The sequence below is a fragment of the Colletotrichum aenigma genome (genome assembly GCF_013390185.1).
Source record: "Colletotrichum aenigma strain Cg56 chromosome Unknown KSG_Cg56_contig07, whole genome shotgun sequence".
NCBI lineage: Eukaryota > Fungi > Ascomycota > Sordariomycetes > Glomerellales > Glomerellaceae > Colletotrichum > Colletotrichum aenigma.
In genome coordinates, this window is record NW_023500913.1 from 1,089,697 (window position 1) to 1,102,769 (window position 13,073).

The 13,073-nt window shown below is 52.2% G+C and overlaps 5 protein-coding genes across 5 annotated transcripts; 3 read left to right on the forward strand and 2 right to left on the reverse strand.

Annotated features, from left to right (window-relative positions):
- Positions 1 to 765: 765 nt before the first annotated feature.
- Positions 766 to 2,406, forward strand: CGCA056_v010563 (uncharacterized protein; the record flags this gene model as incomplete). The annotated part of the gene is made up of 2 exons (XM_037325810.1): positions 766 to 2,153; positions 2,205 to 2,406. The coding sequence occupies 2 exons, from the start codon at positions 766 to 768 to the stop codon at positions 2,404 to 2,406; spliced, it is 1,590 nt and encodes a 529-aa protein (XP_037175480.1).
- A 217-nt stretch (positions 2,407 to 2,623) lies between these two features.
- On the reverse strand, positions 2,624 to 4,440 carry Xyl5-0 (Beta-xylosidase; the record flags this gene model as incomplete). Its single annotated transcript, XM_037325811.1, has 5 exons — positions 2,624 to 3,216; positions 3,271 to 3,387; positions 3,449 to 3,953; positions 4,019 to 4,306; positions 4,366 to 4,440. The coding sequence occupies 5 exons, from the start codon at positions 4,438 to 4,440 to the stop codon at positions 2,624 to 2,626; spliced, it is 1,578 nt and encodes a 525-aa protein (XP_037175476.1).
- A 1,236-nt stretch (positions 4,441 to 5,676) lies between these two features.
- On the forward strand, positions 5,677 to 7,575 carry CGCA056_v010565 (Lactose permease; the record flags this gene model as incomplete). Its single annotated transcript, XM_037325812.1, has 6 exons — positions 5,677 to 6,260; positions 6,325 to 6,359; positions 6,417 to 6,662; positions 6,719 to 6,790; positions 6,846 to 6,903; positions 6,951 to 7,575. The coding sequence occupies 6 exons, from the start codon at positions 5,677 to 5,679 to the stop codon at positions 7,573 to 7,575; spliced, it is 1,620 nt and encodes a 539-aa protein (XP_037175475.1).
- A 1,836-nt stretch (positions 7,576 to 9,411) lies between these two features.
- Wwox-0 (WW domain-containing oxidoreductase) lies at positions 9,412 to 10,521 on the forward strand (the record flags this gene model as incomplete). Its single annotated transcript, XM_037325813.1, has 2 exons — positions 9,412 to 9,796; positions 9,845 to 10,521. The coding sequence occupies 2 exons, from the start codon at positions 9,412 to 9,414 to the stop codon at positions 10,519 to 10,521; spliced, it is 1,062 nt and encodes a 353-aa protein (XP_037175108.1).
- Positions 10,522 to 10,576: 55 nt separating this feature from the next.
- ATR2-0 (Cytochrome P450 monooxygenase ATR2) lies at positions 10,577 to 12,222 on the reverse strand (the record flags this gene model as incomplete). The annotated part of the gene is made up of 6 exons (XM_037325814.1): positions 10,577 to 10,624; positions 10,674 to 11,304; positions 11,416 to 11,845; positions 11,921 to 12,005; positions 12,061 to 12,152; positions 12,210 to 12,222. The coding sequence occupies 6 exons, from the start codon at positions 12,220 to 12,222 to the stop codon at positions 10,577 to 10,579; spliced, it is 1,299 nt and encodes a 432-aa protein (XP_037175477.1).
- Positions 12,223 to 13,073: the final 851 nt, after the last annotated feature.

Genomic DNA, 13,073 nt, shown 5'->3' on the forward strand with positions numbered 1-13,073 from the left:
AATTCTCCAGTGATTCCCTTGAAGACAGAAAATCGGCGTATTCGGGACTGTTCATGGAGCCGAGAACGCTAGACAGCGGGGTCGGGCGGGGGAGGTTTCCACGTGGCGCCCCTGACCAGGTCTCTTTAAACCTGGTGCCGAGCCAGTAAAATCACTGAAAAAGACACTTCTCCTTACTCCGCATCGATTCCAACCAAGCTGAGACTGTGCTGCTGTTCCCGGACTCCGAGAATGGACACCTCCGGCCCGTCATCGTCCTTCTCGGCGGCACATTACTTCCCGGCACGGCGCCGGGTGTGGCAGGCATGCACCAATTGCCGGGCCCGCAAGACACGATGCGACGCGGCTAAGCCGAAGTGCAGCTTGTGCATGACGCAGAACGTGGAGTGTGTCTACCGGGATTCGAATCAACCACGCATCGAGCAGAACACTCGCATCTTGTTAGAGAGAATACAGATGCTGGAGGACCGCCTATTCGCATCGCCTATCTTCTCAGCTCAGCCATCCCCGCATCAAACTCAACACCTAGTGGATTCACAGTCGCCTCAAGTGGCTCAACAGCCGACAACTCCGGGACCGGGGCCGAGGACGCAAGATACCGGGACATCAGACGAGCACGCGGATGCGAGCGCTTCACTAGGACACGAAGGTGACGCCCAGATTCAAATTCCACTATCTCATACGGCCAGCGCCAATCATGTTCTTGAATGGCCAGTCGTTCAGCAACTGCTGAATGACTCAGAGCCAATGCCCCCACGGCCAGTAATGCCAGCCGGTATACGATCCACAGAAGCAACAGACATGTTCTTCCAGGAATCTTCGGATGAGACGAGGTCAGCCCCTCCCCCGGAATCTTGGAGGTTGTTCCGGGATCGAAGCCTGCCGGTGTCCATCGACGCCGCCGACAGATACCGCGAGGTTATCCACGAGTACTTTGCAGAAGTCAATATCTTTTTCCCATTGTTGTCTCTAGATGATATACTCGCAACGTTCAACGAGGTGGTATCATGCGAAAAGTCCCCGGCCCTCGAGTCCGACACCATTTCACCGGCGAGGTACTGTCTCCTTCTCCTTGTTCTATGCATGGGGTCCTTCGTGTGTACAGGGAAATATCGAATCTCTTTGAACGAGGCCGCGGGCAGAAATGGTGGTCAGGAGCCTCCATCTTTAGGATCTGGATATTTCAAAGAGGTCACAGGGCTTGACGAGAAGCTCTGGCAGAAGGCTCGTTTGCTACTTGGTTTTATCTCCTCGGAGATCAATCTTGAAGCCGCACAGTGCAGTATGCTGGCAAGCCTATACAAGGGCGCCAAAGGCCGAATGGCGGACTCGTTTCATTGGGTCCATGCGACGGCGGTAAAGTGTGAGGCACTGGCCAGAAGGGCCATTGCAAGTACAAACGACGTAGAACGATTTTCAGACGCTTTCCGTCGGCTGTATTGGGTCTCGCTGATCTATGAAGGCGACTTCATCTCAGAGGTCTCCATTACCCTCCCGTCAGGCATTGCCAGATACGAGGACGTGGTGCCTTATCCTGCCCCCGAGACGCCCAAGCATCGACAAGAGCATGCAGCAGCATTCTCCACGCCAGAGGCGAATCCTACGAGCCCGGCAATATCCACATTCTATCGGACGGAAGAACTGGTCGCATTCCAGATTAGCACAAATGCGGCCATCCGGCGCTTTCTGAACCGCGTCAACAGCGTGATTTACGACAGCAAAGATCAGGTCCGGATGACAAGAGATAGCTACGCCAATTGGCTGCTTCGCGTGACAGAAGACCTATGGTCTTATCATGGAGCGCTTTACCGCAACTTACCGGATTTTCTTTTGACAAGCCAACCGCGAAAACGCACCGACCAAGAAAATGCAAGCTCACCGATGACACCAGGCATCATCAGAGTTGAAGAGCTCGGGAACAACCCATGGAACGTTCTTCGACTCAAAGGACGTTACTACGCCGGGCAGTACATTATTCACCGGCCTTTCATCGAATATGTGCTTCTCAACATGGCTCATTTTGATACCCATCCCTGCAAAGAGGCGATTCTTCACCGTTGCAGGCTATGCTTGGAAGGAATACGAGGCTTCATCAACGTTTTTGACGTCGATCCGGCCATTAGTATTACCGGCCTATTCTCCAGTGGTCTTGTGTAAGCTCTTCCATTTGCCTCGATTCTGATCTTCAATCTAACTTCAATCAGCACGTTTACCATGGTAATGATCCTCAGAGTGGCAACGGTGTGTCCCGTCTTTCGCAACGCCCTACCATCAGACATAGAGCAGGCGATATTCATCGGCAAGCGAAACTTGAGGAGATTTAGTATCAGTGTTAAAGAGTTTCAGTGGCACCTAGGGGTGTTGGAGCGACTTGAGGCATCCTGCAAAAAGCATATGACGATGTAGGTGGAAACGAGCGCGGTAGGTGGGATAGAGTGTTCCATGGTGATTCAGATATGGTAGGTTCAGATACCCATGAATGAAAATGACACGGCTGGCAACCAAATGATTCACTAGGTTGTGGGTGTTCATCGCGAAGAGATCCATTGTAATTTCGTCTATCAAAATCCAAAGAACGCCGATTTATGCATTTCATTTCCGTAGTCTCGAAACAGAGATTTAATCATGAGGCAGCAGCAATGGGCGTGCCGTTCGTCTGCGCAAGCTTCTTCGCCTTTTCTTCCGGCGATAGCTCGAATACGCCGACACCGGACACCGTCTCTTTGGGCTTGTCGCCGTTCTTCTCGGCCTCAGGCTGGATGACCTTGCCCTCCAACCTCTTATCCTCTGGCGTCATGGGCGCATACAACTGGAGCAACTCGTTCAATCGCTCGCGCTGACAGCAGTTCTCGTACTTCCAACTGGCCGCCAACTTGTCAAGCTCCTCAAAGGTCTTGTCCTTGAAGTAGTCGGCCCACTCGGGAATCATGTACTCGGCCATGGTGATGCCGCGGATTCCGCGGAAGACGTGCATGTGCATGCGCCACTGCCACGGGTACTTCTTGTTGTACTGCGCAGGGACGTTGTCCTCGAACCACTTGTGAAGTGGGCCAAAGAGGTTGGGTTGGAGATGCGCGTCGTCGTAGGCCCAGCTGTCGACGGCGAGATCGCGCTTTTTGCGGATCATGGGACCGAGAAGCTTTAGCCAGGCCGAGTCGGGAGAGAGGTAAGTCATTCCCATAACGTTGACGTCCTTGTAAGCCCAGATGCTCCAGGCTGAAATTGGGGTCAGCTAATGGTTCTCAGAGTCCGACTTCCGTTCCGGCTTACCGATGCCTTCGGAGGTGTAGATCGCCATTTGTCTGTCCAACATATCGTATCTCTCCTCATTGTGAACCTTCCAGTCAGGGTTGTACTCTTCTCGCTCGTAGATCGGACCAAACTCGCCTGTATAAAGATACCTCTGTCAGCAGATGGAAAGATTCGCGTGCACAGAGAGCGTGCTTACCGTTCCAGATGGGAACATTGTGTTCCTTCATAAACACAACCTTGCGATCGTACATCTGCCGGATATACGCGTCTTGGTCCTTCAGTCCTTGGTATCTGCCAATGCGGTTCGGGAATCCGAAGCCGCAGTAGTCGTGGACCGCATACACGGAGTTGGGGAACACCTTGGTGAAGCCGGAGAAGTCCATGCTGAAGGTGTTGCCCTCGAGGAAGAGAATATGATCTGGGTCGATCTCTCGGATGGCTGGAACGATGCGATCGTAGAAGGCCAAGAGCCGTGTCCACTCGACATCGGCGGGCTCATTAAGAGGGTTGAATCCTGCGATCCACGGGTTGCCCTTGTAGCGCTTTGCGAGAACTTGCCATAGGTTGATGACTCTGTCCTGGAAATGCTTGTGATCCCAGAAGGCGGCGTATCCTGTCGGGTTGTCTGAATGCCAGTCCTGGTTCTGGCCTCCCGGGGCGGAGTGGAGGTCGAGGATGGTGTAGATTCCGTACTTGGAGCACTGTGCAACGAAACTGTTAGAGCCAGTTGTTACGGGACACATCTCGGGGCCGGTTAAAGACTCACAATTTCAATTGCGCGATCGAGATGCTTGAAGCCCTCTTCCTTGATGACGAAAGGGTTCATGTCATCTTCAAAGTGGTGGTAGTTGAAAGATAGACGGACGCAATTGAAGCCGATCGAGGACAGAAACTCGGCATCCTTCTCCGTGAAGAAGTACTCGAGGAACTTGTCGAAGAAGAATTCGTACTTCGCCTTCCCAAGGACCTTCAGGAGCGCTGCGCGGATCTGGTGTTCGCGACCGGGGAAACCGTTCATGAAGTTCTCCATGAGCATCCAGCCACCGAGTGCCGTCTGGAGAGGAGATCAGTGAGTGGCCGGAATGGCATTAGAGCTTGCAATCATCTTCTTACCCCGCGCAGGCGGACTGGGTTACCTGAAGCATCGACAACATCAGGCCCAGACGTCTTCAAGATACCGTTCGACATGTTGGCAGACAATTGAGCGGTGATTTGGCGTCAAGAAGAGATAGAAGACGTAGAGAGAATGCGGAGGTCGAAGCTATCCTCCGACTTGAGCCAGCAGGACCGCTCGAGCTCCTAAATATGACGGCCTCACATGCGAAAATCATGTTTAACTAAGAGCCACGCGACGAGCTATCACCTGCGTTACGGAGAAGTTGCATACGTCCCACAGTCCCCATGGCGTCCGGAGCCACAATTGGGGTCCCCTCATGAGGTGATCGGAGACAAGACTCGTACATACGCGCTCCCGAGGCCATGAACGCGACCAAAGGACGCCCGCGACAACCATCGGGGAAGACCAATACGCTCCCCCGACCCCACGTTCCAACTCGGGGGACTGTCTTGGATGCCCCGCATAGGCGCGGACAACATCAACCGAAGCGAAAACGACGCTAGGGGGATGGTTTTCGTTGCCCCGAAGTGACCCACGTTGAGTCGGGGGAAGACTTTAGCTGCCCCGACAAGTCATGATTCGTCAGTTCTGCCAAAAGGGGGGCTTCCAGACTCAAAGAGGAATCTCAGGCTTCTCCACATCGCCGACGCTACACAACTCGAACAAGTCTCGGCGCACTTTGCTATTCTCACTTGACAACTGCTGTCTTCCGCGACGGAAAGATGCCGAGTCAGACGAGCGTGACTTCACCCGCAACCGCTAATCATTCGTTTTACCCCATGGAGACTGGTCTCGCCTGAACGACTATTCATCTCATGATGTTCCTTCGTGTGGAGATTGGATTGCACTTTACCCCAGCCCCCGGATCGCCCCTGCTTCTTCTCCGCATCCCATCATCCGACTGGTGATCCCTGTCGTGTTGTTTGTCCTCGGCAGGTCGACTGGCAATTCCAGCAGTACGGTTCTGTCAGGAAGACCATCGAGCTAGTTTCCGCGCCAATGGCGATATCGCCCGATCGAGTTCGTTTCATTTAGCCCCAGATGCCGAGTTTACGACTTCGTCATCCTCAACTTAGACCCCAACCCGACGAGCAGAACCCGGAAATGGTGCAGGTGTTCAGGACAACTTCATCGTTCCACCTTTGCAGCTGAGAAGACTATAAGCATATAAGGTCACACGGAATTCCGGTTTCCTGGTTGTGTTCGTCGGCTCAGATCAGCTCCATCAACCGCTGGGTCAACTGATCTCCCTTCCCCCCTCCCGAATCTCTTGTCTGCCAACTTCCCAGGCATCGGTATCAGCGACAATGAACTTCCTCCGCGAAAGACTCCCTGCACCGAGACAGGACCAGGCAGCTCGCCGAGCTCGCCAGCAAGGTGGTCCGGCCGCCGCAAACGAAACCTACCAGCCCTCTCGTATTGCCCAACTGGCTCAAGAGTCGCCGGCATGGTACAGATCCGGGGCTCGGAGGAAGTTGTACTTCCTCCTTTTCCCCGCTGCCGTTGTCTCGTATGCCACCAGCGGTTACGACGGCTCGATGATGAACTCGCTCCAGACAGTGTCCTACTTCGATGACTTCTTCGACAATCCCCGCGGTGCTGTCCTCGGCTTGATGAGCGCCATCATGGCTTTGGGCAGCATCTGTTCAACACCCATTGCCCCCTGGGTCGCTGACAGGTTTGGGCGACGATGGGGTATCACGGTGGGAAGTCTGATCATGATTGCTGGAGCCATCATCCAGTGCGAGAGCACCGAGTTCGCCATGTTTGTTGTTAGCAGATTCATCTTGGGCTTTGGACTCTCCTTTGCGACGACCTCGGCCCCCAGCTTGGTCAGCGAATTATCGCATCCCAAAGATCGTGTCACCATCACGGCTATATGCAACACCTGGTAAGCATCAAATACAGCCTAATCTGCTTCAACACTGTTGGACTAACGGAGTCTACTTTTGCAGCTGGTATCTTGGAAGTATCGCTGCAGCTTGGATCAGTATGTCATCTCCTACCCTCATATCAAGTCAATCGGAAGCTAATAACGAACAAACAGCCTTCGGAACTCGCACGATCCCAAGCACTTGGTCATGGAGAATTCCCTCGCTTCTCCAGATGGCACCCAGCGTTGTTCAACTCTCGGCTGTCTGGTTCCTGCCTGAATCTCCTCGATGGCTCATCTCCAAGGACCGCGATCACGATGCTCTTGAGGCTCTCAAGCGATATCATGGAGAAGGGGAAGAGACGGAACTAGTCAGGCTCGAGTACGAAGAGATCAGGACAGCCATTGATAACGAGAAAAGTAAGAAAACCCTCGACACAAAGTCCGGAAGTTTCAGTGGTTAACCCCATTTGTAGGGCTTGGTGCGACGACTTGGAAGTCGATGGTTTCTACCAAGGGCAATCGCTATCGCATGTTCCTTGTAATCTGTGAGTCACTTATTGTCTCTATTCATCTTTGATGATAGCTAACGGCGATTCCAAGGCATGGGCTTCTTCTCTCAGTGGTCCGGAAACGGATTGATCGCCTATTATTTATCAAGGTAAGTTTTCACCTAGTGTATCAAGATTGTATTCTAATAGTAGCTAGAATCATGGACACCGTGGGAATCAAGGATAAGAACACCCAGGCTCTCGTAAACGGACTTGTCAACATCTGGAATTTCGGCCTTGCCCTCACGACCGCCTTCTTTGTCGAACGTGTCGGCCGACGACCCCTGTTCCGAATCTCCACGATCGGCATGCTCACAGTCTTCATCGGCTGGACCATCGCTTCCGCTCGTTTTGCAGAGACGAACGCCAGCTCCGCCGGCATCGCCGTTCTCGCTCTCATCTTTGTGTACCAGATCTTCTACTGCATCGCATTCTCGCCCTTGCCGGTCGCTTACTCCGTCGAAATCTTGCCGTTCTCCATCCGTGCAAAGGGCATGGCCACCTACGTGTTCTCAACTAAAGCTGCTGTGTTTGTCAACCAGTACGTCAACCCCATCGGACTCCAGAACATAGGCTGGCGCTTTTATATCGTCTATGTTGTCATCTTGGCGGTCGAGAGCTTCATTGCGTACGGATGGTTCCTCGAGACTAAGGGCAAGGCATTGGAGGAGATTGCGGTCATCTTTGATGGTGAGCAGGCCAATGTTCGACTCGACGAAGGGGGGAAGGGAGACGGTCCGGTTGATGTTGAGGAGAGTGAGCACGCCACAACCAAGGTCTAACGGAAGCATCATGTTTTGATTATTAGCATATGCCTTGAGTTGATAGTATAATGCAACACGATCGTCTTTAATCTCGAATTTCTAGTTCCTGCTGAAGGCTTCGACATCTTAAAAAAATCGTTTGGGATCCGTTGTCCGTACTAACTGCGAGTTTATGCGAATTTAGGTCGGCGTCCCATGGCCCACGGGACGTTAAACAATGATCCATCAAAGCTCAGAAGATCCGCGTAAAAATATAGCATGATTGTGACCTGTAGTATGGCAGTCGCTTTTGCTGGTATTATCCTGCCATCGGCTCACAAATGGCTCCCCTGCTGTCTTCGTTGAAACAGCATTGTCCTGAGCCGGGGCCCTTCTGACAAACTGTTTTATGCCCTTGACACCCATAACAACCAAGACCCGTGTTGCACTCTCCTCTACCCGAGGTGCAGGGCTCTCCAGTCACTCTCCCGCGCCTTTCGATCTTTTCGATCCCTTCCCGCCCTTGGATCCTTTGGGGCCCTTCCCGGGACCCTTCCCCTTCTGCCCTTTGTCCTTCGGCCCTTTGTCCTTCGAGCCTTTGTCCTTCGAGCCTTTGTCCTTCGATCCCTTTGCCCCCCTCGCTCCCGACGTTCCCTTTGCGTTTGACGACCCTTTGGAACCCTTCGCTTTTTTCGGACTTTTCGCGTTTTTGGGTGGTGGACTCTTCGGGGCTGGTGGTGACGGGCTTTCTGATGGACAACTGTGCCAAGTTTGATCAGCCAATTTCCCGTTTTCAGTAATCGAAGGCCTGTACAAAATTCTCACTGCTTCGTCGCCGCGCCAGGCAATGCCCTCAAAGACTGCGCCCGGAAACAAGTCCATGTCTCCGGTCTCAGCCGCCGGATCGGCCAGTGCGAGGCCGACCGCTGCCAAGAGCAGCAGAAGAGCCTGAACGACCCTCATATCCGCGGTCGCAAAGCAGTCAAATGGTCTGAACAGGGCGCCGAGAACAGTTGACTTTTTTTGCAGGACTTGGATGAACCCTTGGTCAAGGGGACCAAATGATGGGTTGAGTTGTTGTTTTTGAGTTGACGCCAGATCAGCGACATCTGAGCGCGTGGGGCGGGAACGCCGAAGATGTTCTTCTTAAATGTTTCCGGTGCACAAACCTCGTAGCAGCGTCATTCACAGCCCCTGTGCTTCAGCTTGTATCGTCTGATGTGAAGACGCTATTCGCAAACAAATGCACGGACGCCATGGCAGCATTCGAGGCCGTGGTGCTACCGGCTGCCGAAGCCGGCTGCAGATCCCATGCCGAGATTTCTACTTTAAAATTTTCCGGGGAGATTTCCAGTCACATTGTCAAAAGATCCATTCTCGGTGGTATAGGTTCTGTACCTCTGAACGATTCAAGGCCTTGAACAGCAGGCGACCATTTGGGGGAATCATGAACAGCAGCCCGGCCAGTTGTTTGACGCTAGTGTCGTGAAGTATCGAGATCCTTGTAGCATGGCGCGTAAGACTCGCCGATATGGGTGTGGGTGTGGTCTTGTCTGTGTTCCACCTATTAGGTCACCTGTCAAATAATGATGGCGTCCTCCAACCCCTCAGATTGGACGTTGTCAAAATAAAGGCAGTTCGGTCCAAACGAAACCGAGTGGCCTGGCCGCGCAATGCAACAGTCTGAATCAGACCCGCCCTTCGTATGGGAAACTTGCCTATGTGGGAAACAAAACCTTAATTGGCATGTCAGCGTGGAGCTGGAGGGGCAGCTACTTATGGTCGCACTGTCGCCTGCAAACACTCTTATGTTACAGGTGCAGCCTTTTCTCCGGTGATTGATTCCTTCAGATGAATCGAAGTTCGGCCGAAACGATGGCCTCGACCCCGATCGCCCCTTACGATAAGGACCATGAGGATCCGAACGGTCCTGGGGATGCTCGACCCACGGCGTTGAAAGTCATCCGAGACCAAGGACTCGACGGCAAACTTCAGGGGAAAGTCTTTTTCGTGACGGGGTGCACGAACGGAATCGGGGTCGAGACAGCCAGGGCGTTGCATGCCACCGGCGCTGATGTCTACATCACGGGTCGTGACACGGCAAGGGGTGAAGAAGTCGTGAAGCGGATAATGCATGACGGCAAGCCGGGCAAGGTGTTCTTCGTTGAGATGCACTTGGACTCGCTGGCCAGTGTTCGAGATGCAGCATCAAAGTTTCTGCAGTTGAGCGACACGTTGGATTGCTTGATTTGCAATGCTGGTAAGTTGAAGTGTGTTCATGGCTATCGTGATGCTGAATCAAAGGCAGGTGTTGGGTTGCACCCCAAAGCTAGGACTAGGGATGAATTCGAGATGCACTTCGGAACCAATCATTTGGGACACTTTGCCCTTTTCGAAGCTCTTAAGGACACTCTCCCCAAGTCCGTAAGGCCGTCGTACCCTTCAAGGCTTGTCATGGTATCTTCGCGATCTCATCTCGCGAGCTCGGTTGACCTCGACGATTTGAATCTCGAAAGGACGACGTATGATGCACACAGTGCATACGGCGCCTCAAAAACAGCTAATATCTGGATGGCGAACGAAGTCGAGCGACGGTATGGCTCATATCACCTACACGCCACCTCCGTTCATCCCGGCGCAGTGGTCTCTGGCCTGAGTCGCCACGTCGGCGATGACTTCGTGAAGAAGTTGTTTGGACCTCCTCAAATCGCGAAGCTCATCAAAACCGCTGAGCAAGCCGCGGCCACCACAATCTGGGCTGCTGTTGGTGCCGAATGGCAACACCAGGGCGGCAAGTATCTAGCTGATGTCCAAGAAGGCGTCCCCTCTGAAACGTGCACTGAGGGCAGAACAGGACCTGGGTACGCGCCGCATGCTTTCGATGAGGGGAAGGAAAAGCGCCTATGGGAATTGAGTGACGGAATCGTGAGAGCTACATTGAGTGATCTAGGTTATCTGCAAAATACTGCAGAGAGTCCAGAATAGTTCTTTGCATGTTCGTTTCTACATAATGCTATCTAGAAGGGATTATCCGTAGGGTCTATTTCCGCAGCCTCGCCATGATGGCTTTGGTGGGATCTGGAACTGACTGCGATAATATTATTAGCTAATCCTCACAGGCAATAGAGCATGCATACCTGAGATCCGAAAGTGAGATTCTTGTACCTCTCGGTACAGCCATCAGGCATCTTCAAGTCGTACTTCAAGAACGTAGTCGCCAAAATCATCTTCATCTCGTTCGCTGCAAAGAACCGGCCAGGACAGGCATTCCTCCCGTACCCAAAAGCAAGACTCGTATCGCCCACACTCGCAAACTGATTGTTAGTTGCTGCTTCCGCAAAGGCATCCTCCGCTGGAATTTTACCTTTCAAAGCAGCTTCCTTTTCCTTTCGAATCTTGTAGAATCTTAACGCGTCAAAGACGTCCGGACTGGCGTGTATCGTTTCATCGTAGTTGATGGCATGTGAAGGGACCTCCAGGATGACACCGGTAGGAATTGTTTGCCCGTTTGGCAGAGTGACTGGCTTCATGACCTTGCGTTGGAATGCCGCTGAGGGGTGATATTTAGCCGATGATCTCACAGGTGAAGCATGTGTCTTAATGGCACTTTGAGGATAGTATCTCATGATCTCCTTCAGGAAGCTGTCTAGCTTCACCATTTTTTGCAGTGCGACTGCGGTAATATTGCCATCTGTCTCAGCAAAAACCTCCTCGACCTCTTGTCGCAGGGTTGCCACGAGATCGGGTGTTGCCGCAAGATTATAAAAGCTACATGAAAATCAGCCAATTTCAAAAAGTAAAACTTTCAATTGAACCTATGCGTTGGTCAATGCTGCCGTTGTCGTGTGAATGGCTGCAAAGGTCAGGCTTAACTGATACTTCGATATTTCACGATCACTCTGTTGACCGAATTTGTCTTGGGAGTCCATCAACCATTGCAACATGTCATCTGGCTTGTCCTTCTCATTGAGGCCATGGAGTGCAGCCTGGCGGCGGGCTGTGACCACGGGCCGGAGGAAATCGTCAGCTTGCTGGAAGCGGTGGCGCAATTTCTTGACTTGCGGTGCTCGGGACGCTAGGAATGGACGCAGCCAGGGGGATATGAACCCCACAGCCTGGATAGCAGCTGTCATGTCGAGGGTGTAGTTGACGGCCGCATCGAGGTAGACCTCGTCTCTACAGAGATCGGGCCCAACAAAGATTCGGCCTGATGTTTTGGCTACTATGCGGGCTAGCTTGCCGTTGATTCTAACGTCCGACCAGTCCGCTGACTGGGGGAACTCTGTTTGGATCGCATTCGAGACTTCATCTAGAATGATCGGATTCAAACGAACTTGCACGATCAGCAAGCAGGTACGGGCCGTGATTTGCTGGCGCAACTTACACAGGGCGGGATTAAGTGAAGTTTTGAGAGTATGCGGTATCGTGGGGATATTGCTTGTGATGTTGGTGTACTTTGTCTGGAGAGCCTTCATTACCAGAGAGTCAGCATGAGCCATTCTCAGCGAACTCCTCTTCTCTTACCTCTTCTACTGCCTCGTTGAAGCTTAGAATGTCTTCAGGGAGCTTTTTCAGGTACTTCAAGAATTCTGGTGATACAACGACACACTCGGACTCTACACGCCGGGTAAGCTTCTTTCGTGAGATGATTCGGTCAATCGCGGCTATCTTACGTCTCGCAGTCATAATGCGAAAAGCACTATCTTTGAACTGGGAGTTACTTAGCCTAGCTCATTTCATTTCCCTGCTCGCTGGACCCCGTACCATCTTGTAGCTCTCAACATAGAGATTCCTGGCTTTACCGGAGAGAAACTCCTTTCTTCTTGCTTCTTTGGTTGTAGCATTTCCAACTGCTGGAATGTCCGAAAGCCGAGCTTTGCTTTTGAAGAGCCTCGCCAACAGGAAGAGAGCGCCGACAACCAAGACAATCAGTCCTAGTCGAGAAGGGTTGGCGAGGACGTCGGTGAAGAAGATCCCAGTTATTTTGGGTTTCTAGTAACACAGTGCGCAGTGTCGTAGTGAGAGCCGTAAATTAGGGACAGCATGTGGTGGGTTTTGACGCTTTGTTGACAGTGGGTGTATCTTTTGAGTCACTCGTATCCATCACCGGCGAATCATTGTCCGAGGTACTGAACCACGTATTTTACGCAAAATCCGATTAGGTTGCACCGGCAGCTCAAGAGTTGCCAATTTTTCTACTAGCAAGTAATTCCAGTGCCGGTAAAGAGCGTCGTCATTTCCCCGCTTGTTGCGAAACGAGTCAAGACACCTGCCGATTATGCAAGAGCGAAAAGTCTAAATGCTTCTTTAATCAACCAAATTCCTCTCGTCTACGGCTTAATAAGCGTGATAAGAGTGCTTTCTGAATAAGTATTAAGGTTCTGGCCATGTCATCCACGGTAGCATTGAATCTCCACTGAGAGCAAGTTTACAGTCCGGTGGTAGAACCCTCTAAATGAACACCTAAGCTGAGATGAGTGTGTGAGAAAAGCCTTCAGTTATAGTCGACTCGCAACTCACTTGCCATTTCATTGCCA